We start from the raw sequence: 26,376 nt of genomic DNA on the forward strand, positions 1-26,376 counted from the left end.
CCGACTCACGGCAGGGTCCCAAAGACCGTGTTCCTGGACACCTGGGATACCTGGACACCTGTGCTGTCGCCGTCGGTGTGCGTGTTGTCTCGGGGACGCTGGCGGCCGGGAGCAGGCGTGGGCTCTGGCGTCACACACTGCCCACGTGGCTGCATCGAGCCGGGTGCAGAAGCACGGGGCTCACTCCAGAAGGCTGTTGGAGGAGTAGGACCTGATGTCCGCTGAGCGTCATGAAGTTGCTCAAAAGTGCTTAGGGGCGTGTTCAGCGTGCGGGACAGGCGTTGGCACAGCGGTTAAGCTCCCGCCCTGCACTGCAGCGTCCCGGTCCATTACTGGCTGCACTCCCAGTGCCAGTGTCCTGACGTCGTGCACCCTGGGAGGCAGCTGGTGATGGCTCAAGCACTTGGGTCCCTGCTACCCCGGCGGGAGACCAGGATCGAGTTCCCAGCCCCTGGGGTCAGCCTGGCCCGGCACTGACAGTGCAGGCATTTGGGGAGTGGACCAGTGGACAGGAGGCCTCTCTGTCTCTGGAAGAGGCAGCAGCTGGGGATGAAGGCAGTGGCCTCCCGGGACGCAGAGAGGCCCCACCTGGAGCCTGTTCAGGAGCAAGTGAACGCTGAGGGCGGGGCTCGCCGAGACCCAGGAAGTCCTTCCGGCTCCCCCAGTCCTGGTTGGGAGGGTGCTGGGCCTATCCAAGAGCGCTGAGAAAGTCAGGAAGCCCCCCCCGCGTCCCAGAGGTGCCTGCCACGCCCTCACCTGATCTAACAGGAAGTGGGATGCGTCCACTTCCTCCCGTCCATGCAAAGGGAGAAGCGGCTACGCTGCCACTGCTTACTTCTGTAGAGTAGGCAGTCGGAGGGCAGATACTGCAGACAGAGGGGCCGGTACAGCCGCCACCCACCCACCTGCGACACCGGCATCCCTCATGGCGCAGGGTTGCGTCCTGGCTCCTCCACCTCTGATCCGGTTCCCTGCTAATGGCCTGGGAGAGCAGCGGAGGACGGCCCCTGCACCCACCTGGGACAGCAGCGGAGGACGGCCCCTGCACCCACCTGGGAGACCCCGGTGAAGCTCCAACTTTGGCCTGGCTCAGCCCTGGCTGTTGCTGTCACTTGGAGAGTGAAGCGGCGGGTGGAACATCTCTCTCGCCCTCTCTCTATAACTCTAGCTTTCAAACAAATAAATTAAAAACAAGGCTGCAGGTAGTTGACTGGCTCCAGGTTTGGAATATACATTGTTCACTAGGCTGTCGTGAGGAAGGTCTGCGTGACCTGAGCACCTCAGACAGTCTCTCTGCGACGGCACAGCGTGCGTGGGGCAGGAACAAGCCGCTTGTTACTTCCAGAGAAACGTGTGATTAGCCGGGGAGAAGTTAATGTTTTCCTTCCCCTGGCTGACGCTAGCTGAGTGGCGTAAAAGCCAGAACCCCCTAGGTAGCCGCGAGGCAGTTTAACCAGCGTCTCTACTCAGGAGCCGTCTGCGCCGTGCGGCTCGCTGCCTCCCTAACCCAGCCCGAGCTGTTCCAAGGTTGCCTTTGGCGAGGCCCACGGGGAAGTTACACACGGTGGGGACAGGCCTGCCTGTGCTCGAGTGCCGGCACAAGCAATGAAGGACCAGTTGGCTTTTTCTCAGCTGAACGATGGAAGCAGTAATGCCTGGCTCCTTCGGTGGGTAGCGGTGAGGACCCTCGGTAAACAGGCTGGGGGTCCATGCCCCTCGTGGAAGGCCCTCGTGCCTGGGCCCCGGGGCCTGGCCTGGCCTGGGACTTGAGATGAGACGACCGGCCGTGCTTTGTGACATGGCCCCACAGAGTCCCAGGGAAGACAAGAGCAGCCAGCCTCCTCGGCCCCTCTGCAGTGAGTGAGGGGCTTCAGTAGCTGCTGACCGGGCCATTTGCCCAGTCCCAGGCTAGAGACCGCCCTTGTCCCTGGAGTGGCTGGAAAAACAGCTGTCCCGTCCCCTGCACAATTTCCATCCCGAATGCGTCTGGGGTTTTGCAGCTGGCGGAAGCGTGCCCTAAAACCCTTGGCAAAGGCCTCGCGATCTCCCGGGAGCAAAGGTGCTACACAGGTCACTGGTAAGTGCACAGAAAGAGGAACCGTGCCAGAACGGCTTTTGGGGAGAGATAAACTCAACAGTTATCATGTGGACTTAAATCCTCCCTCTGGCAGTTGCTCCATTAGCCCTTGGCTTGGTCCCTTGCCTGTGGCTTCTGCTCAGAGCGGGGCTGAGCCGCCCAGACGTGGTATGCGGTGGGACAGCCCCAGCTGCATTCCCGGGCGAACACTCCTGCCCCTCCAAGTTGCCAGCCTCTTCCCCCGAGGTGTGTTTTCCACCCGTGCTGAAGTCTGCCTCCTCTCTGACTTGTGGCGGCTTGCCTCGTGCCCGGATAGACAGAAAGGACCCGTCGCTCCCTGCGGTGCAGTCCCGGGCAGGCCGGGGCACAGCGATGCCCTGAGTCTCATGAAGATGGGCTTGGCCCTGGCCAGTGCCCAAGGTCGCAACCTTCACATCTGCGCGTGTGTGTCACGGGGGCCTCAGCCGCGAGCTCAGCGGGTGCAGCCCCATCAGCCCGTGTCATGACAAGCAAGCAGGTTTGAGAAGAGGGCTCCTTCTGCCTGTCCGTGTCCTGTTTGTTAACCCCGGAAGCCAGTCAGGGCCGTGGTGAGCGGGGAGCATCCAGTAAGCTAGATGCCAGTGATTCTCAGTACCCGTCGTGGAGAGACGCGTGGTTAGAGACGCGTGATGGAGACGTGTGGGAGAGTCGCGTGGTTAGAGACGCGTGGTGGAGGGTCGTGTTGTGGAGAGACGCGTGGTTAGAGACGCGTGTGGAGAGACGCGTGGTGGAGGGTCGTGTCGTGGAGAGACACGTGGTGGAGACATGTGGGAGAGACACGTGGTTAGAGACACGTGGTGGAGAGACGCGTGGTTAGAGACGCGTGGTTAGAGACGCGTGGTGGAGAGACGCGTGGTGGAGGGTCAGTGCAGTGGGCGGGGAGTCTGCTCTGTGCTCGCAGCCCTGCGTGTTGAAGGATGGCCTAGCGCAGGGTGGAAGACCTCCTTGCCGGCCTCGGGAGCCCGCGGTGCCTGCCCCCGAGGGCGGTCAGTTACTAAGCAGAGCAGGGGGCTCTGTCCAGCCGGTGTGGTTGGACGCCGTGGGCTCCTCCTCTCATCCTGAGCAGATGGGCGGGCGGGCAGCGCGGCAGAGCGCTCCGCGGCTGGGCAGCTGGGCGGCTGGGCGGCTGTGCGGCTCCGCGGCTGGGTGGCTGTGTGGCTGGGCGGCTGGGCGGCTGGGCGGCTGTGTGGCTGTGTGGCTGGGTGGCTGGGTGGCTGTGCGGCTGTGCGGCTGTGTGGCTGTGTGGCTGTGCGGCTGGGCGGCCGTGTGGCCGTGTGGCTGGGCGGCTGTGTGGCCGTGTGGCCGTGTGGCTGGGCGGCTGTGTGGCTGGGCGGCTGGGCGGCTGTGTGGCTGGGCGGCCGTGTGGCCGTGTGGCTGTGTGGCCGTGTGGCTGGGCGGCTGGGCGGCTGTGTGGCTGTGCGGCTCCGCGGCCGTGCGGCTGTGTGGCTGGGTGGCTGTGTGGCTGGGCGGCTGTGTGGCTGGGTGGCTGTGCAGCTGTGCGGCTCCACGGCCGTGTGGCTGTGCGGCTGGGCGGCTGTGCAGCTCCGCAGCTGTGCGGCTGGGTGGCTGTGTGGTTGGGCGGCTGTACGGCCGTGTGGCTGTGCGGCTGGGTGGCTGTGCGGCTGGGTGGCTCCATGGCTGTGTGGCTGGGCGGCTGTGTGGCTGTGTAGCTGTGCAGCTGTGTGGCTGGGCGGCTGTGTGGCTCCGCGGCTGTGTAGCTGGGCGGCCGGGCGGCCGGGCGGCTGTGCGGCTGTGCGCAGCCCCAGCGTGCTCTGTGTCTCTTTCCAGCTTCGCAGTGCAACGTCAGCCTGAAGAAGCACAGGAACCGCAGCCTGCTCAGCTCCTTCTTCTGCTGCTTCCGGGACCACAGTGCGGAGGCCCCTCCGGCCAGCGGCCCCAGCGCGCTGCCGCCCCTGGTGGAGGAGAACGGCGGGCTCCAGAAGGTCAGTGCCGCGGGGGCTGCACCCGGCCCCGCTGCTGGCTGCATCCCTGCCCGTCCCCGGAAGGTGTCCTCGCACACACGCGCACATACAGGCATGCACACACACACGCACACATGCTCACACGCACAGTGCTGACGGGGGGCTGCGCCCAGCCCCGCTGGCGGCCGCATCCCTGCCCGTCCCTGACAGGTGTCCTCGTGCACACGCACACACACACGTAACTGGAGAGCACACTTAGTGGGAGTTATCAGAGTCACTTCACATTTGTATCACATCCTCTTTCAAGAAGTTGATGCGTGAAGTAGAGTTATAGACCCATTGGGGCTGGCACTGGCCTTTGTGGCGTAGCAGGTAAGGCCACCTCCCGAGACGCTGGCATTCTCTACGGACGCCAGTTCGAGTCCTGGCTGCTCCACTTCCCAACCAGCTCCCTGCTAACGCGCCTGGGAAGAGCAGTGGAGGAGGGCCAAGTCTTCGTGCCCTCCGATGGGAGACTTTGTGCCTGGGAGACTCAGATGAAGCGCCAGGCTCCTGGCTTCGGCCTGGCCCAGCCCTGGCCGTGGCGGCCATCTGGTGAGTGAACCGCTGGATGGAAGATCTGTCTCCATCTCTACTCTCTGTAACTCTGACGTTCAAAATAAGGAGCCAGTAGCAGACACACAAATGGAAACCAGGGAGCAAGGCACAGGGAAGAGCTGACCATCAATAGATCTGTAATGCAGTGTAGCTTCCTCGTGGAATAGCAGTCATGTGTTAATAGTCCCTTGTATGTATCAGATTTAAAAATAGAAGTCAGTGGCCGGCGCCGCGGCTCACTAGGCTAATCCTCCACCTTGCGGCGCCGGCACCCCGGGTTCTAGTCCCGGTCGGGGTGCCAGATTCTGTCCCGGTTGCCCCTCTTCCAGGCCAGCTCTCTGCTGTGGCCAGGGAGTGCAGTGGAGGATGGCCCAAGTGCTTGGGCCCTGCACCCCATGGGAGACCAGGAGAAGCACCTGGCTCCTGCCTTTGGATCAGCGCGATGCGCCAGCCGTGGTGGCCATTGGAGGGTGAACCAACGGCAAAGGAAGACCTTTCTGTCTCTCTTTCTCACTGTCCACTTTGCCTGTCAAAAATAAATAAATAAATAAATAAATAAATAAATAGAAGTCAGATCGTCACCACAGGTCAAGAACCAAAATCTCTCCAGGTGCTGATAGACACACCCCAGACAAAGGTGCACAGTGAGCAATGAGATTTATGACGACGAACCCAGTGCAAATGGTGGCAGCACAAACCTGTCAAAAGAGAATTCTGGGTAAAATCCGCTGGAAGAGGCAAAGGGGATTGTTTGCTTTAGGCTGAAGGTAGAGGACAGAAAGGTTAGAACACTTCATGTCCCGAACGCCAGGAGCAGGGCGGGAAGACAGCTGGTCAGGTACGGGAGAAGCGGGGAGTGCTGCACGTGGTTAGCAAAGAAGTGCAGGCCAAGACCACGGCACCTTGGCCGCCAGTCACATCACCAAACCCTCCTGCAGGCGATGTTTGGATTTAGCTCGGGGTGGCAGGGGCAGGTGAGGGTGCCGGGTGGTCGTGGGTAAGAGTGCGGCTTGGGTACAGCTCCGCTGGTGACCGTTTGGCCACCTGACCTCCACTGCTGTTTTGTTTTGGTTATTCAGTGCCATACTTGTACACTGTTACGGGGCACATCAGTTTTCAACAAGTGTACCCAGCATAAGCTGACCCAGCAATAATTCCTTACACCTTAAACCTGTCTCTGGCTGTCAGTCAGGCCGGTCCACTTTATGGACGAAACTGGGCAGCACCGGGCCTGGCGTTGTGGCACAGGGGGTGGACTGCTGCTCGAGACGACAGCATCCGACCCTGGAGAGCTGGCTGGGTCCTGGCCGCACTGCTTCCCACCCACTCCTGGGGAGGCAGCGGAAGACGGCCCAGTGCCTGGCCTCTGCCACCCCGCTGGGGGACCAGAGAGCTCCAGGATGGTGCCAGCCTGGCTGGGGCGGCCATTTGGAGAGTGAAGCAGCAGATGGAAGACCTCTGGCTCTCTGCCTTTGAAATAAACAAATCGACAAATCCTTTTTTTAATTATGAAGTGCAAAGACTTAGCTGTAAGATGTTACAAACCTGTAAGTAACCTGGCGTACAACAGCAGGTGGTTTATTAAAAGGTCTGCAGAGCTGCCAGCGCTGTGGCACAGCGGGTTAATCCTCCACCTGAAGCGCCGGCATCCCATAGGGGCGCTGGTTCAAGTCCAGGCTGCTCCTCTTCCAATCCAGCTCTCTGCCGTGGCCTGGGATGGCAGTGGAGGATGGCTCAGGTCCTTGTACCTGAGGTCCTTGTCTCCTTGTGGGAGACCTGGAAGAAGCTCCTGGCTCCTGGCTTTGGATCGGCGCAGCTCCAGCTGCTGCGGCCATTTGGGGAGTGAACCAGCAGGTGGAAAACTCTCTCTCTCTCGCCCTCTCACTCTCGGTAACTGTGCCTCTCAAATAAATAAATCTTTAATAAAGAAGATGAAATAAAAGGATTGCAGAATCACCATACCGTCAAGTGGCCATTAAAGTGACATGTTTAGAGTCAGGTCACAACTAACACGGAGAGGGAGAGACGTTCAGAGTGCACCATTTAGTGAAAAGTAATACGATAAGGTTGGTATATTCAAAGTATTTATAGAGTCACATAGACACAGACAGTTGGAAGGCTGTATGTGTGGCGAAATGTGAAGAGGTGGAGTTGTGTGCAGGATTTTCCTCTCTCCTCCGTGCCCTTCCACAGTGTTCATAAGTCAGTTTGCATTTATGAAGGGTGCACTCACTTCACGTCCGTGTGGACGTCCGTGTGGTGCAAGGAGCTGCACTCGGGGGAGGGGCCTGGGCACGTGGGTGACAGCAGAAAGTCCTCTCTGAGCCCAGCAGGGAGACACGAGAGTGCTCGGTGTCAGTCCTGGCTCTGACTCTTTTTGTTTTGTTTTTATTTTGACAGGCAGAGTTAGTGAGACAGACAGAGAGAAAGGTCTTCCTTCCGTTGGTTCACCCCCCAAACGGCTGCTACGGCTGGCGCTGCGCCGATCCGAAGCCAGGAGCCAGGTGCTTCTCCTGGTCTCCCATGGTGTGCAGGGCCCAAGCACTTCGGCCATCATCCACTGCCTTCCTGAGCCACAGCAGAGAGCTGGCCTGGAAGAGGGGCAACCGGGACAGAATCTGGCACCCTGACCGGGACTAGAACCCGGTGTGCCGGCGCCGCAAAGCGGAGGATTAGCCTAGTGAGCCGCGGCGCCGGCACCAGCTCTGACTCTTGAATCCGGCATCCGTCAGCGCAGACCCTGGAAGGCAGTGAGGATGGTGCAGGTGCGGTGGTGCCCGGCCAGATGGCGTAAGAATCTGGAGAGTGAACTCACAGATGGCACCTTCTCTCTCTGTCTCACTAGAGCGCGCGCTCACTCTCCCACACTGCCTCAACATCTAAAAATTATTTTTTAGTTTGCAAAACAGAAACTTCCTTTTTGAAAACCCAGGTGGGTCTGCTGCAGAGCCGGGCCAGGCTCGGGGCACCGCCTGCTCTGCAGAAGCAGAGAGAGGCCAGCGCTTGCCTCCCGCAAGTCCAGGGACAGAGACCTGAGGTGCGTCCTGGGAAGCCAGGCAGCCAGCGAGAGCCCGTGGGCCCCTGGGAAGGGCCCGTACCGCCCCCGTGGAGTGTGTGCTGGCTGCGTGGCTGTCAGTTCTTTCTTTTTCTTTCTTTCTTTTTTTATGTGTGTATTTGAAAGGCAGCGTTAGAGAGCTTCCATCCACTGGTTCACTCCCCAGATGACCACAATGGCCAGGCCAAAGCCAGGAGCCAGGAGCTTCTTCCGGATAGGTGGCAAGAGCCCAAGGACTGAGCCGCCAGCTGCTGCCTTCCCAGGCGCATCAGCAGGGCGCTGGATGGGAAGTGGAGCAGCCGGGACGCGAACCAGCACTCGCAGGGGACGCGGGCACTGAGGGTGGCCCGGCTTTCAGTTCTCATGCCCTGGAAGGGCCGGCAGCACAGGGCTTTCTTCGTCTGCTTTGTCAGCTGGGGCTCTGCTGGGCCACGCACGCTGCACGCCCTGGAGACCCCGAGCGGAACGCGCAGGCTCAGCAGGGAAAACCCCTGAGAGGGCAGCCCTGTAGGAAGAGCCGGAGCTCAGCAGGTCACCGGGAAGTGAGCGGAAGGGGAAGGCGACTCCTGGAACTGAGAGAAACCGAAGGCCTGGCTCCTGGATATAAACGTGGAGCAGACGAACCAAGTGCAGGAGAAGGCGGGCCCTTCTGGGGAGCACGGTCCAGGCTCAGCGGAAGCCACAGTCCAGACGAGGGGGCGGGAGCCGCCGGAGACCTCACGCGCGGTGGAGGGCTCCAGAGGAGAGGACCCTGGAAGGAATTTCTCTTGAGCTGAAGACGTGTGACTGTGCAGACTGAGAGGGGTCCCGCGGCCCCGCAGGCAGCACAGGCCCGGGTGTGCTGTTGGAGAGAACGTTCTAGAAGCTTCCAGAAGAAATGACCGTCAAAGAAAATGGTCATACCAGTGTCAGACTTCTCACCATCAACACTAAAAGCCAGAGACAGAGAAAAAAGTTAACTGCTGTGAGATAAGTATTCAGCCCTGCGCTCTTCAAGTGACCACGGGGCACAACCTGTGGGGGACCAGCACACTGTCATACATGAGGGGGAGCACATGACCACGGGGCACTTACCTGTGGGGGACCAGCACACTGTCATACATGGGGGGGAACACATGACCACGGGGCACTTACCTGTGGGGGACCAGCACACTGTCATACATGAGGGGGAGCACATGACCACGGGGCACTTACCTGTGGGGGACCAGCACACTGTCATACACGGGGGTGCACATGACCACGGGGCACTTACCTGTGGGGGCCAGCACACTGTCATACACGGGGGAGCACATGACCACGGGGCACTTACCTGTGGGGGACCAGCACACTGTCATACATGAGGGGGAGCACATGACCACGGGGCACTTACCTGTGGGGGACCAGCACACTGTCATACATAAGGGGGGCACATGACCACGGGGCACTTACCTGTGGGGGACCAGCACACTGTCATACATGAGGGGACACGTGACCACGGGGCACTTACCTGTGGGGGACCAGCACACTGTCATACATGAGGGGGAGCACATGACCACGGGGCACTTACCTGTGGGGGGCCAGCACACTGTCATACATGAGGGGGCACATGACCACGGGGCACTACCTGTGGGGGACCAGCACACTGTCATACATGAGGGGACACGTGACCACGGGGCACTTACCTGTGGGGGCCAGCACACTGTCATACATGGGGGGAGCACATGACCACGGGGCACTTACCTGTGGGGGACCAGCACACTGTCATACATGAGGGGGACACGTGACCACGGGGCACTTACCTGTGGGGGACCAGCACACTGTCATACATGAGGGGAGCACATGACCACGGGGCACAACCTGTGGGGGACCAGCACACTGTCATACATGAGGGGGCACATGACCACGGGGCACGACCTGTGGGAGACCAGCACACTGTCATACATGGGGGGGAGCACATGACCACGGGGCACTTACCTGTGGGGGGCCAGCACACTGTCATACATGGGGGAGCACATGACCACGGGGCACGTACCTGTGGGGGACCAGCACACTGTCATACACGGGGGAGCACATGACCACGGGGCACTTACCTGTGGGGGGACCAGCACACTGTCATACACGGGGGAGCACATGACCACGGGGCACTTACCTGTGGGGGACCAGCACACTGTCATACATGAGGGGGAGCACATGACCACGGGGCACTTACCTGTGGGAGACCAGCACACTGTCATACATGGGGGGGAGCACATGACCACGGGGCACTTACCTGTGAGGGACCAGCACACTGTCATACATGAGGGGGAGCACATGACCACGGGGCACTTACCTGTGGGGGACCAGCACACTGTCATACATGGGGGGGAGCACATGACCACGGGGCACTTCCTGTGGGGGACCAGCACACTGTCATACATGGGAGGAGCACATGACCACGGGGCACTTACCTGTGGGGGCCAGCACACTGTCAAACATGAGGGGGAGCACATGACCACGGGGCACTTACCTGTGGGGGACCAGCACACTGTCATACATGAGGGGGAGCACATGACCACGGGGCACTTACCTGTGGGGGACCAGCACACTGTCATACATTAGGGGGGCACATGACCACGGGGCACTTACCTGTGGGGGACCAGCACACTGTCATACATGAGGGGACACGTGACCACGGGGCACTTACCTGTGGGGGACCAGCACACTGTCATACATGAGGGGGAGCACATGACCACGGGGCACTTACCTGTGGGGGGCCAGCACACTGTCATACATGAGGGGGCACATGACCACGGGGCACTACCTGTGGGGGACCAGCACACTGTCATACATGAGGGGGAGCACATGACCACGGGGCACTTACCTGTGGGGGCCAGCACACTGTCATACATGGGGGGAGCACATGACCACGGGGCACTTACCTGTGGGGGACCAGCACACTGTCATACATGAGGGGGACACGTGACCACGGGGCACTTACCTGTGGGGGACCAGCACACTGTCATACATGAGGGGAGCACATGACCACGGGGCACAACCTGTGGGGGACCAGCACACTGTCATACATGAGGGGGCACATGACCACGGGGCACGACCTGTGGGAGACCAGCACACTGTCATACATGGGGGGGAGCACATGACCACGGGGCACTTACCTGTGGGGGGCCAGCACACTGTCATACATGGGGGAGCACATGACCACGGGGCACGTACCTGTGGGGGACCAGCACACTGTCATACACGGGGGAGCACATGACCACGGGGCACTTACCTGTGGGGGGACCAGCACACTGTCATACACGGGGGAGCACATGACCACGGGGCACTTACCTGTGGGGGACCAGCACACTGTCATACATGAGGGGGAGCACATGACCACGGGGCACTTACCTGTGGGAGACCAGCACACTGTCATACATGGGGGGGAGCACATGACCACGGGGCACTTACCTGTGAGGGACCAGCACACTGTCATACATGAGGGGGAGCACATGACCACGGGGCACTTACCTGTGGGGGACCAGCACACTGTCATACATGGGGGGGAGCACATGACCACGGGGCACTTCCTGTGGGGGACCAGCACACTGTCATACATGGGAGGAGCACATGACCACGGGGCACTTACCTGTGGGGGCCAGCACACTGTCAAACATGAGGGGGAGCACATGACCACGGGGCACTTACCTGTGGGGGACCAGCACACTGTCATACATGAGGGGGAGCACATGACCACGGGGCACTTACCTGTGGGGGCCAGCACACTTCATACATGAGGGGGAGCACATGACCACGGGGCACTTACCTGTGGGGGACCAGCACACTGTCATACATGAGGGGGAGCACATGACCACGGGGCACTTACCTGTGGGGGGACCAGCACACTGTCATACACGGGGGAGCACATGACCACGGGGCACTTACCTGTGGGGGACCAGCACACTGTCATACATGAGGGGGAGCACATGACCACGGGGCACTTACCTGTGGGGGACCAGCACACTGTCATACATGAGGGGGAGCACATGACCACGGGGCACGTACCTGTGGGGGAACAGCACACTGTCATACATGGGGGGGAGCACATGACCACGGGGCACTTACCTGTGGGGGGCCAGCACACTGTCATACATGAGGGGGAGCACATGACCACGGGGCACTTACCTGTGGGGGCCAGCACACTGTCATACATGAGGGGGAGCACATGACCACGGGGCACTCACCTGTGGGGGACCAGCACACTGTCATACATGAGGGGACACATGACCACGGGGCACTTACCTGTGGGGGACCAGCACACTGTCATACATGAGGGGGAGCACATGACCACGGGGCACTCACCTGTGGGGGACCAGCACACTGTCATACATGAGGGGGAGCACATGACCACGGGGCACTTACCTGTGGGGGACCAGCACACTGTCATACATGAGGGGAGCACATGACCACGGGGCACTTACCTGTGGGGGACCAGCACACTGTCATACATGAGGGGGGAGCACATGACCACGGGGCACAACCTGTGGGGGACCAGCACACTGTCATACACGGGGGTGCACATGACCACGGGGCACTTACCTGTGGGGGGCCAGCACACTGTCATACATGAGGGGACACGTGACCACGGGGCACTTACCTGTGGGGGCCAGCACACTGTCATACATGAGGGGGAGCACATGACCACGGGGCACTTACCTGTGGGGGACCAGCACACTGTCATACATGAGGGGGAGCACATGACCACGGGGCACTTACCTGTGAGGGACCAGCACACTGTCATACATGAGGGGGAGCACATGACCACGGGGCACTTACCTGTGGGGGACCAGCACACTGTCATACACGGGGGAGCACATGACCACGGGGCACTTACCTGTGGGGGACCAGCACACTGTCATACATGAGGGGGAGCACATGACCACGGGGCACTTACCTGTGGGGGCCAGCACACTGTCATACATGGGGGAGCACATGACCACGGGGCACTTACCTGTGAGGGACCAGCACACTGTCATACATGAGGGGGAGCACATGACCACGGGGCACTTACCTGTGGGGGGACCAGCACACTGTCATACACGGGGGAGCACATGACCACGGGGCACTTACCTGTGGGGGACCAGCACACTGTCATACATGAGGGGGAGCACATGACCACGGGGCACTTACCTGTGGGAGACCAGCACACTGTCATACATGGGGGGGAGCACATGACCACGGGGCACTTACCTGTGAGGGACCAGCACACTGTCATACATGAGGGGGAGCACATGACCACGGGGCACTTACCTGTGGGGGACCAGCACACTGTCATACATGGGGGGGAGCACATGACCACGGGGCACTTCCTGTGGGGGACCAGCACACTGTCATACATGGGAGGAGCACATGACCACGGGGCACTTACCTGTGGGGGCCAGCACACTGTCAAACATGAGGGGGAGCACATGACCACGGGGCACTTACCTGTGGGGGACCAGCACACTGTCATACATGAGGGGGAGCACATGACCACGGGGCACTTACCTGTGGGGGCCAGCACACTTCATACATGAGGGGGAGCACATGACCACGGGGCACTTAACTGTGGGGGACCAGCACACTGTCATACACGGGGGAGCACATGACCACGGGGCACTTACCTGTGGGGGACCAGCACACTGTCATACATGAGGGGGACACATGACCACGGGGCACTTACCTGTGGGGGGGCCAGCACACTGTCATACATGAGGGGACACGTGACCACGGGGCACTTACCTGTGGGGGCCAGCACACTGTCATACATGAGGGGGAGCACATGACCACGGGGCACTTACCTGTGGGGGACCAGCACACTGTCATACATGAGGGGGAGCACATGACCACGGGGCACTTACCTGTGGGGGCCAGCACACTTCATACATGAGGGGGAGCACATGACCACGGGTCACTTACCTGTGGGGGACCAGCACACTGTCATACACGGGGGAGCACATGACCACGGGGCACTTACCTGTGGGGGACCAGCACACTGTCATACATGAGGGGGAGCACATGACCACGGGGCACTTACCTGTGGGGGCCAGCACACTGTCATACATGGGGGAGCACATGACCACGGGGCACTTACCTGTGAGGGACCAGCACACTGTCATACATGAGGGGGACACATGACCACAGGGCACTTACCTGTGGGGGGACCAGCACACTGTCATACACGGGGGAGCACAAGACCACGGGGCACTTACCTGTGGGGGACCAGCACACTGTCATACATGAGGGGGAGCACATGACCACGGGGCACTTACCTGTGGGAGACAGCACACTGTCATACATGGGGGGGAGCACATGACCACGGGGCACTTACCTGTGGGGGACCAGCACACTGTCATACATGAGGGGGAGCACATGACCACGGGGCACTTACCTGTGGGGGACCAGCACACTGTCATACATGAGGGGGAGCACATGACCACGGGGCACTTACCTGTGGGGGACCAGCACACTGTCATACATGGGGGGAGCACATGACCACGGGGCACTTACCTGTGGGGGACCAGCACACTGTCATACATGGGAGGAGCACATGACCACGGGGCACGTACCTGTGGGGGACCAGCACACTGTCATACATGAGGGGGAGCACATGACCACGGGGCACTTACCTGTGGGGGGACCAGCACACTGTCATACATGAGGGGGAGCACATGACCACGGGGCACTTACCTGTGGGGGACCAGCACACTGTCATACATGAGGGGACACATGACCACGGGGCACTTACCTGTGGGGGGCCAGCACACTGTCATACATGAGGGGGAGCACATGACCACGGGGCACTTACCTGTGGGGGACCAGCACACTGTCATACATGAGGGGGAGCACATGACCACGGGGCACTTACCTGTGGGGGACCAGCACACTGTCATACATGAGGGGGGCACATGACCACGGGGCACTTACCTGTGGGGGGCCAGCACACTGTCATACATGAGGGGGAGCACATGACCACGGGGCACTTACCTGTGGGGAGACCAGAACACTGTCATACACGGGGGAGCACATGACCACGGGGCACGTACCTGTGGGGAGACCAGCACACTGTCATACATTAGGGGGAGCACATGACCACGGGGCACTTACCTGTGGGGGACCAGCACACTGTCATACATGAGGGGGAGCACATGACCACGGGGCACTTACCTGTGGGAGACCAGCACACTGTCATACATGGGGGGGAGCACATGACCACGGGGCACTTACCTGTGGGGGACCAGCACACTGTCATACATGAGGGGGAGCACATGACCACGGGGCACTTACCTGTGGGGGACCAGCACACTGTCATACATGGGGGGAGCACATGACCACGGGGCACTTACCTGTGGGGGACCAGCACACTGTCATACATGAGGGGGGGCACATGACCACGGGGCACTTACCTGTGGGGGACCAGCACACTGTCATACATGGGGGGGAGCACATGACCACGGGGCACTTACCCGTGGGGGACCAGCACACTGTCATACATGAGGGGGAGCACATGACCACGGGGCACTTACCTGTGGGGGACCAGCACACTGTCATACATGAGGGGGAGCACATGACCACGGGGCACTTACCTGTGGGAGACCAGCACACTGTCATACATGGGGGGGAGCACATGACCACGGGGCACTTACCTGTGGGGGACCAGCACACTGTCATACATGAGGGGGAGCACATGACCACGGGGCACTTACCTGTGGGGGACCAGCACACTGTCATACATGGGGGGAGCACATGACCACGGGGCACTTACCTGTGGGGGACCAGCACACTGTCATACATGAGGGGGGGCACATGACCACGGGGCACTTACCTGTGGGGGACCAGCACACTGTCATACATGGGGGGGAGCACATGACCACGGGGCACTTACCTGTGGGGGACCAGCACACTGTCATACATGGGGGGGAGCACATGACCACGGGGCACTTACCTGTGGGGGACCAGCACACTGTCATACATGGGGGGGAGCACATGACCACGGGGCACTTACCTGTGGGGGACCAGCACACTGTCATACATGAGGGGACACATGACCACGGGGCACTTACCTGTGGGGGGCCAGCACACTGTCACACACGGGGGAGCACATGACCACGGGGAACTTACCTGTGGTGGCCAGCACACTGTCATACATGGGGGAGCACATGACCACGGGGCACTTACCTGTGAGGGACCAGCACACTGTCATACATGAGGGGACACATGACCACGGGGCACTTACCTGTGGGGGGACCAGCACACTGTCATACATGAGGGGGAGCACATGACCACGGGGCACGTACCTGTGGGGGGCCAGCACACTGTCATACATGAGGGGGAGCACATGACCACGGGGCACGTACCTGTGGGGGCCAGCACACTGTCATACATGGGGGGGAGCACATGACCACGGGGCACTTACCTGTGGGGGACCAGCACACTGTCATACATGAGGGGGAGCACATGACCACGGGGCACGTACCTGTGGGGGACCAGCACACTGTCATACACGGGGGAGCACATGACCACGGGGCACTTACCTGTGGGGGACCAGCACACTGTCATACATGAGGGGGAGCACATGACCACGGGGCACTTACCTGTGAGGGACCAGCACACTGTCATACATGAGGGGGAGCACATGACCACGGGGCACGTACCTGTGGGGGACCAGCACACTGTCATACACGGGGGAGCACATGACCACGGGGCACTTACCTGTGGGGGACCAGCACACTGTCATACATGAGGGGGAGCACATGACCACGGGGCACTTACCTGTGGGAGACCAGCACACTGTCATACATGGGGGGGAGCACATGCCCACGGGGCACTTACCTGTGAGGGACCAGCACACTGTCATACATGAGGGGGAGCACATGACCACGGGGCACTTACCTGTGGGGGACCAGCACACTGTCATACATGGGGGGGAACACATGACCACGGGGCACGTACCTGTGGGGGACCAGCACACTGTCATACATGAGGGGGAGCACATGACCACGGGGCACGTACCTGTGGGGGACCAGCACACTGTCATACACGGGGGAGCACATGACCACGGGGCACTTACCTGTGGGGGACCAGCACACTGTCATACATGAGGGGGAGCACATGACCACGGGGCACTTACCTGTGGGAGACCAGCACACTGTCATACATGGGGGGGAGCACATGCCCACGGGGCACTTACCTGTGAGGGACCAGCACACTGTCATACATGAGGGGGAGCACATGACCACGGGGCACTTACCTGTGGGGGACCAGCACACTGTCATACATGGGGGGGAACACATGACCACGGGGCACTTACCTGTGGGGGACCAGCACACTGTCATACATGGGGGGGAGCACATGACCACGGGGCACTTACCTGTGGGGGACCAGCACACTGTCATACATGAGGGGGAGCACATGACCACGGGGCACTTACCTGTGGGGGGACCAGCACACTGTCATACATGGGGGGAGCACATGACCACGGGGCACTTACCTGTGGGGGACCAGCACACTGTCATACATGAGGGGGCACATGACCACGGGGCACTTACCTGTGGGGGACCAGCACACTGTCATACATGAGGGGACACATGACCACGGGGCACTTACCTGTGGGGGACCAGCACACTGTCATACACGGGGGTGCACATGACCACGGGGCACTTACCTGTGGGGGGCCAGCACACTGTCATACATGAGGGGACACGTGACCACGGGGCACTTACCTGTGGGGGCCAGCACACTGTCATACATGGGGGGGAGCACATGACCACGGGGCACTTACCTGTGGGGGACCAGCACACTGTCATACATGAGGGGGAGCACATGACCACGGGGCACGTACCTGTGGGGGCCAGCACACTTCATACATGAGGGGGAGCACATGACCACGGGGCACTTACCTGTGGGGGACCAGCACACTGTCATACATGAGGGGGAGCACATGACCACGGGGCACTTACCTGTGGGGGACCAGCACACTGTCATACATGAGGGGGAGCACATGACCACGGGGCACTTACCTGTGGGGGCCAGCACACTGTCATACATGGGGGAGCACATGACCACGGGGCACTTACCTGTGAGGGACCAGCACACTGTCATACATGAGGGGGCACATGACCACGGGGCACTTACCTGTGGGGGGACCAGCACACTGTCATACACGGGGGAGCACATGACCACGGGGCACTTACCTGTGGGGGACCAGCACACTGTCATACATGAGGGGGAGCACATGACCACGGGGCACTTACCTGTGGGGGGACCAGCACACTGTCATACATGGGGGGGAGCACATGACCACGGGGCACTTACCTGTGGGGGACCAGCACACTGTCATACATGGGGGGAGCACATGACCACGGGGCACTTACCTGTGGGGGACCAGCACACTGTCATACATGAGGGGACACATGACCACGGGGCACTTACCTGTGGGGGGACCAGCACACTGTCATACATGAGGGGGAGCACATGACCACGGGGCACTTACCTGTGGGGGACCAGCACACTGTCATACATGAGGGGGCACATGACCACGGGGCACTTACCTGTGGGGGACCAGCACACTGTCATACATGAGGGGACACATGACCACGGGGCACTTACCTGTGGGGGGACCAGCACACTGTCATACATGAGGGGGAGCACATGACCACGGGGCACTTACCTGTGGGGGACCAGCACACTGTCATACATGAGGGGGAGCACATGACCACGGGGCAGTTACCTGTGGGGGACCAGCACACTGTCATAGATGAGGGGGAGCACATGACCACGGGGCACTTACCTGTGGGGGACCAGCACACTGTCATACATGAGGGGGAGCACATGACCACGGGGCACGTACCTGTGGGGGACCAGCACACTGTCATACACGGGGGAGCACATGACCACGGGGCACTTACCTGTGGGGGACCAGCACACTGTCATACATGAGGGGGAGCACATGACCACGGGGCACTTACCTGTGAGGGACCAGCACACTGTCATACATGAGGGGGAGCACATGACCACGGGGCACTTACCTGTGGGGGCCAGCACACTGTCATACATGAGGCGACACATGACCACGGGGCACTTACCTGTGGGGGACCAGCACACTGTCATACATGAGGGGGAGCACATGACCACGGGGCACGTACCTGTGGGGGACCAGCACACTGTCATACACGGGGGAGCACATGACCACGGGGCACTTACCTGTGGGGGACCAGCACACTGTCATACATGAGGGGGAGCACATGACCACGGGGCACTTACCTGTGGGAGACCAGCACACTGTCATACATGGGGGGGAGCACATGCCCACGGGGCACTTACCTGTGAGGGACCAGCACACTGTCATACATGAGGGGGAGCACATGACCACGGGGCACTTACCTGTGGGGGACCAGCACACTGTCATACATGGGGGGGAACACATGACCACGGGGCACTTACCTGTGGGGGACCAGCACACTGTCATACATGGGGGGGAGCACATGACCACGGGGCACTTACCTGTGGGGGACCAGCACACTGTCATACATGAGGGGGAGCACATGACCACGGGGCACTTACCTGTGGGGGACCAGCACACTGTCATACATGGGGGGAGCACATGACCACGGGGCACTTACCTGTGGGGGACCAGCACACTGTCATACATGAGGGGGCACATGACCACGGGGCACTTACCTGTGGGGGACCAGCACACTGTCATACATGAGGGGACACATGACCACGGGGCACTTACCTGTGGGGGACCAGCACACTGTCATACACGGGGGAGCACATGACCACGGGGCACTTACCTGTGGGGGGCCAGCACACTGTCATACATGAGGGGACACGTGACCACGGGGCACTTACCTGTGGGGGCCAGCACACTGTCATACATGGGGGGGAGCACATGACCACGGGGCACTTACCTGTGGGGGACCAGCACACTGTCATACATGAGGGGGAGCACATGACCACGGGGCACTTACCTGTGGGGGCCAGCACACTTCATACATGAGGGGGAGCACATGACCACGGGGCACTTACCTGTGGGGGACCAGCACACTGTCATACACGGGGGAGCACATGACCACGGGGCACTTACCTGTGGGGGACCAGCACACTGTCATACATGAGGGGGAGCACATGACCACGGGGCACTTACCTGTGGGGGCCAGCACACTGTCATACATGGGGGAGCACATGACCACGGGGCACTTACCTGTGAGGGACCAGCACACTGTCATACATGAGGGGGACACATGACCACGGGGCACTTACCTGTGGGGGGACCAGCACACTGTCATACACGGGGGAGCACATGACCACGGGGCACTTACCTGTGGGGGACCAGCACACTGTCATACATGAGGGGGAGCACATGACCACGGGGCACTTACCTGTGGGAGACCAGCACACTGTCATACATGGGGGGGAGCACATGACCACGGTGCACGTACCTGTGGGGGACCAGCACACTGTCATACATGAGGGGGAGCACATGACCACGGGGCACTTACCTGTGGGGGGACCAGCACACTGTCATACATGGGGGGGAGCACATGACCACGGGGCACTTACCTGTGGGGGACCAGCACACTGTCATACATGAGGGGGAGCACATGACCACGGGGCACTTACCTGTGGGGGACCAGCACACTGTCATACATGAGGGGGAGCACATGACCACGGGGAACTTACCTGTGGGGGGACCAGCACACTGTCATACATGAGGGGGAGCACATGACCACGGGGCACTTACCTGTGGGGGACCAGCACACTATCATACATGAGGGGGCACATGACCACGGGGCACTTACCTGTGGGGGACCAGCACACTGTCATACATGAGGGGACACATGACCACGGGGCACTTACCTGTGGGGGGCCAGCACACTGTCATAGATGAGGGGGAGCACATGACCACGGGGAACTTACCTGTGGGGGGACCAGCACACTGTCATACATGAGGGGGAGCACATGACCACGGGGCACTTACCTGTGGGGGACCAGCACACTATCATACATGAGGGGGCACATGACCACGGGGCACTTACCTGTGGGGGACCAGCACACTGTCATACATGAGGGGACACATGACCACGGGGCACTTACCTGTGGGGGGCCAGCACACTGTCATAGATGAGGGGGAGCACATGACCACGGGGCACTTACCTGTGGGGGACCAGCACACTGTCATACATGGGGGGAGCACATGACCACGGGGCACTTACCTGTGGGGGACCAGCACACTGTCATACATGAGGGGGGGCACATGACCACGGGGCACTTACCTGTGGGGGACCAGCACACTGTCATACATGGGGGGGAGCACATGACCACGGGGCACTTACCTGTGGGGGACCAGCACACTGTCATACATGGGGGGTAGCACATGACCACGGGGCACTTACCTGTGGGGGACCAGCACACTGTCATACATGGGGGGGAGCACATGACCACGGGGCACTTACCTGTGGGGGCCAGCACACTGTCATACATGGGGGAGCACATGACCACGGGGCACTTACCTGTGGGGGACCAGCACACTGTCATACATGAGGGGGAGCACATGACCACGGGGCACTTACCTGTGGGGGGACCAGCACACTGTCATACACGGGGGAGCACATGACCACGGGGCACTTACCTGTGGGGGACCAGCACACTGTCATACATGAGGGGGAGCACATGACCACGGGGCACTTACCTGTGGGGGCCAGCACACTGTCATACATGGGGGGGAGCACATGACCACGGGGCACTTACCTGTGGGGGACCAGCACACTGTCATACATGGGGGGGAGCACATGACCACGGGGCACTTACCTGTGGGGGACCAGCACACTGTCATACATGAGGGGGCACATGACTACGCGGCACTTACCTGTGGGGGACCAGCACACTGTCATACATGAGGGGGAGCACATGACCACGGGGCACTACCTGTGGGGGACCTGCACACTGTCATACATGAGGGGGAGCACATGACCACGGGGCACTTACCTGTGGGGGACCAGCACACTGTCATACATGAGGGGGAGCACATGACCACGGGGCACTTACCTGTGGGGGACCAGCACACTGTCATACACGGGGGAGCACATGACCACGGGGCACTTACCTGTGGGGGACCAGCACACTGTCATACATGAGGGGGCACATGACCACGGGGCACTTACCTGTGAGGGACCAGCACACTGTCATACATGAGGGGGAGCACATGACCACGGGGCACTTACCTGTGGGGGACCAGCACACTGTCATACATGAGGGGGAGCACATGACCACGGGGCACAACCTGTGGGGGACCAGCACACTGTCATACATGAGGGGGAGCACATGACCACGGGGCACTACCTGTGGGGGACCAGCACACTGTCATACATGAGGGGGAGCACATGACCACGGGGCACTTACCTGTGGGGGACCAGCACACTGTCATACATGAGGGGGACACATGACCACGGGGCACTACCTGTGGGGGACCAGCACACTGTCATACATGAGGGGGAGCACATGACCACGGGGCACTTACCTGTGGGGGACCAGCACACTGTCATACATGAGGGGGAGCACATGACCACGGGGCACTTACCTGTGGGGGCCAGCACACTGTCATACATGAGGGGACACATGACCACGGGGCACTTACCTGTGGGGGACCAGCACACTGTCATACATGAGGGGGAGCACATGACCACGGGGCACAACCTGTGGGGGCCAGCACACTGTCATACATGAGGGGGAGCACATGACCACGGGGCACGTACCTGTGGGGGACCAGCACACTGTCATACATGGGGGGAGCACATGACCACGGGGCACTTACCTGTGGGGGACCAGCACACTGTCATACATGAGGGGGAGCACATGACCACGGGGCACTTACCTGTGGGGGCCAGCACACTTCATACATGAGGGGGAGCACATGACCACGGGGCACTTACCTGTGGGGGACCAGCACACTGTCATACACGGGGGAGCACATGACCACGGGGCACTTACCTGTGGGGGACCAGCACACTGTCATACATGAGGGGGCACATGACCACGGGGCACGTACCTGTGGGGGACCAGCACACTGTCATACATGAGGGGGAGCACATGACCACGGGGCACTTACCTGTGGGGGACCAGCACACTGTCATACATGAGGGGGAGCACATGACCACGGGGCACGTACCTGTGGGGGACCAGCACACTGTCATACATGAGGGGGGCACGTGACACAGGTCTGGGGGAGAAAGCCCCTCGCTGTGCCCACAGGGAATGCAGGGTCACCTGAGCAGGAGGAAGCCATCTGCATTGAGGAAGGGTAGAGACACAGCTCCAGGCAGGGACGTAGCGGTGCTGTGAGGGCGGTGGGAGGGTGGGGGAGCCGTGTTTCAGGCGTCCCGGGCCGCGTCCCCCTGGTCTGGCAAACGCTATGTCGGGAAGGAGTGATTTGGGTGAACGCTCTCGCCGGGAAGGAGTGATTTGGGCGAGCAGTAGCTCCAGCAAGCGGGGACCATCTCCCTCACCCAGGCCTGGCGAGGCAGGTGCAGGCTTTGGTCCGATGCCTGCTGGCGCTAGGGGAGCCCAGACTCCTGCCGCCTGTTCATCGCCTGTCTGCTTCACCGGCCTCGGCTTGTTGCCTTCAACCTCAAATCACCGCACATCAGAAGCCGCAGCCGTCACAGCCGTATTCCGGGGCGGGGAGGGGCGGGGGCGGCACCAGCCACAGGCGTCCCTTTTACAGAGCGTGATTGCGTTCACAGAAAAACCACAGAGACTTGTCCTGGCCGCGTGGTCCTCAGGAACACCACGCTCCTGCATGAGGGAGCAGAGGGGCAGGCGGGCGTGCCGAGCAGGGGCACTGGGCACCGAGGGCTTGCATCCGCTTCCGCGACAGCCGCAAACCACAGAGTCCTAAAACCCTAGACGCTTGGTTTCACGTGCACTATTGTTTATCAGGGAGTAGCGGAGACTGTTCTGTGACACTGGCCGGTACAAATATAACACAGATCAGATACGGGATTTTTTTCTGGGAGCCACACTTAAGATATTTTAAAAACAGGTGAAGTGGATTTTAATCATACTTTTTAAGCTCAGCCCATCCAAAAAAAAATTTCAACATGTATTCACTTAAAAAGAAGATACTTTACACTCTTTGTCTTCAAAATCTGATGTGTGTTTTACACTTAGGGCATATGTTACTTTAGCCACTTTTTAAAATACTTGTTTATTCGAAAAGCAGAGAGTGACAGAGAGAGTACTTCTGTCCACTGGTTCCCTCCCCAAACGCCCACACAGCCGGGAGCCCAGAACCCGACCCAGGTCTCCCCTGCGGGCGGCAGGAAGCCAGCAGTGTGCACCGTCATCTTCTGCCTCCCAGGACACTAGGGAAGTGGGATCGGAGGCAGGGGCATTCCCGGGGGCAGCGTGGCCTGCGGCACCACAGCACCACCCAGGACCGCCCGCGGCTCGTGCCCGCCAGCTCCACGCGCCTGAGCTGCTGTGGGGGGACGGACGCACTGTCCACTCTCCTGGGCCTGGGCTGAGGCGGTCTCCTGTGACTGTTGCCGCGGGAGAGCCACGCGCCACACCACGCGGCTCTGCGGCCTTCAGTCAGACAACACGTGGTGAACTTGCGCTCTCTGGGGTGCCCGCAGCCGACGTGGAAGGGCGTGGAAGTGTGATCCCTCCGCGTCCCCAGGAAGGAAACAGGAACGATTTGGTGACCGGTGCTGATGGCTGTGGTGATGGGTGACCGACAGCTCTAACACACTACGATCGAGGGTGTTGATGTTGCGGTAGAGCAGGTTAGGCCACCACGTGGGAGCCTGCATCGCACGTCGGAGTACCCGGAGTGGAGCCGCCTCCATTCCTGATCTGGCCTCCTGCTGGTGTGCACCTGGGAGGAGGTAGATGATGGCTGCAGGACTTGGGTCCCTGCCCCCGGGAGGGGGACCTGCATGGAGTTCCTGCTCCCAGCTTCAGCCTGGGCAGCCCCAGCTGTTGTAAGCATCTGGGGCGTGAACCAATGGATGGAGCCTTGTCGCTCCCCCTCTTCGTGGAGGAACGACACTGAACCCTGCCTAGGCTTCATATCCGAGTCACGGCACCATTATGTCGCTCCCCGTTCTTCGTGGAGGAACGACACAGGACCCTGCGCTGTTCTTTTGTCTGCTCGGCCCTCCCCGGGTTTGCTGCTGGTTCTTCCCAGGTTGGCTACTGTCCCCTCCACCTCCGTGGAAGGGCGGTTCCCCCTGCCACATTCCCCACTTCTGCGGGGGAGCGGCACACCGCCGGCCGGCTCTCTCGGGGGCTGCACAGGTGTTCCTCTTAGATAGATGTTCCCCTTAGATGTTCCTGGTGCATGTTGTCTCTCTCCTCCTTTATAGTCCTCTTCCACCAATCCCAACTCTGCTACCCACACGCCGAGTACGCTGCTCTCCTCCAATCAGGAGCAAGTCCTGCTGTTTATTGGTTGAACTGGAGGCAGCTGTGTAGAAGCTGTTTTCTTCTCTCCCAGCGCCATATTGTGGGAGAGCAGATGCATAGAATAAGTCTTAATTCCAGTAACTTAGTCTAGTCCGGGTTGCTCCCAGTTGCTCCCCACAGAGCCTCTCCTCTCCTCGCCCCTCCCCTCCCCTCCGCTCCCCTCCTCTCTCTCTCCTTGCCTTTCAATAAAGTAAATAAATCTTTAAAATAAATAAGTTGTAAAAGCATTAGGATAAGAGGGACATTTTATAGTAACAAAAGGTCTAATACATGAAGTATGGAATAGTCTGTAAAACTTTGTGTGTAATCAACAATGCAACCAAATATAGGAAAAGTCCTTGAGCACAGTAAAAGGCCACCCTCTAACAGCAGCAGCAAGCAACACGGGGAATCACTGGTAGGGGCTGGCTAATAGGATAAGACCGGAAAATGAAGTAATTGGCCTCAATGTGGAAAAGACGCAAGGTGTCTCACTTGTACATGACATGATTATTTACATTGGAAACCCAGAAAAGGCCACGAGAAAGGGGTTAGATTGTTGAAAGGCCTTGACACGGAGCTCCTGTCTACGGGAAACAAGCTGTGCTTCTTGGTGGACCGTTCAGGTTCCTGTGGAAGAAAGCATCCAGGAATAACAGAGTCCCTGAAAAGGAAAGAACGGCGAGCAGTTGGCCTCGGCAGGTGCTAGTCCTGCTCTGTCTCCGTGGGTGTGGACGGACCGACGGACGGGAGGTGCGTGAGGATCCCAGCCCCGCACCTGCTGTCCCCTCCGTGTGCCTCTGTCACCCCTCTAGTCCCCAGTTGAAAACACCGTTGCTGGAGCAGCCGCTGCCGTATAGAAGTGCCTGGGCTCAAGTCCCTGCTCTGCTCCCAGTCAGCAGGTACCTGTGCGAGACCTGGTGGAGCTCCCGGCTCCAGGCTTTGATCTGGCCCAGCCCAGCTCCTGCGGGTGGTGGGAAGCAGGTATTTGTCCTCTCTCGCTCTCTCTCTCTCTCTCTCTCGCTCTCTTAAATAAACAATGCTGTTGCTGTAGAGCGTTGCCAGGAGTGACGGCAGCATGGGTTGCACGTAGGCCAACGGAAGAGGAAGAGAGAGAAGTCCACGCTGTCCGAGCAAGCCTGGATTTTGACGGCAGCGCCTGTGGCAGTGGCCTGAGGACACGGCACCGCGTGGCCGCGCACTCTCGGAGTGCTCGCCGAATCTGTCAGCGAGTACAAGCCCTC

At 60.1% G+C, this 26,376-nt stretch overlaps 1 protein-coding gene across 2 annotated transcripts in view; it reads left to right on the plus strand.

Moving 5' to 3' along the window:
- CTDSPL (CTD small phosphatase like) overlaps positions 1-26,376 on the plus strand; it is a 137,206-nt gene that overhangs the window by 86,274 nt on the left and 24,556 nt on the right. For both annotated transcript variants that reach the window (XM_051829256.3, XM_051829257.3), the window contains exon 2: positions 3,905-4,059. In XM_051829256.3, the coding sequence (XP_051685216.1) occupies positions 3,905-4,059 (155 nt within the window). The remainder of the gene's footprint in view (positions 1-3,904; positions 4,060-26,376) is intronic.

Source organism: Oryctolagus cuniculus, chromosome 4, assembly GCF_051225735.1.
Source record: "Oryctolagus cuniculus isolate XC-2025 breed Fujian yellow rabbit chromosome 4, ASM5122573v1, whole genome shotgun sequence".
NCBI classification, from domain to species: Eukaryota; Metazoa; Chordata; class Mammalia; order Lagomorpha; family Leporidae; genus Oryctolagus; species Oryctolagus cuniculus.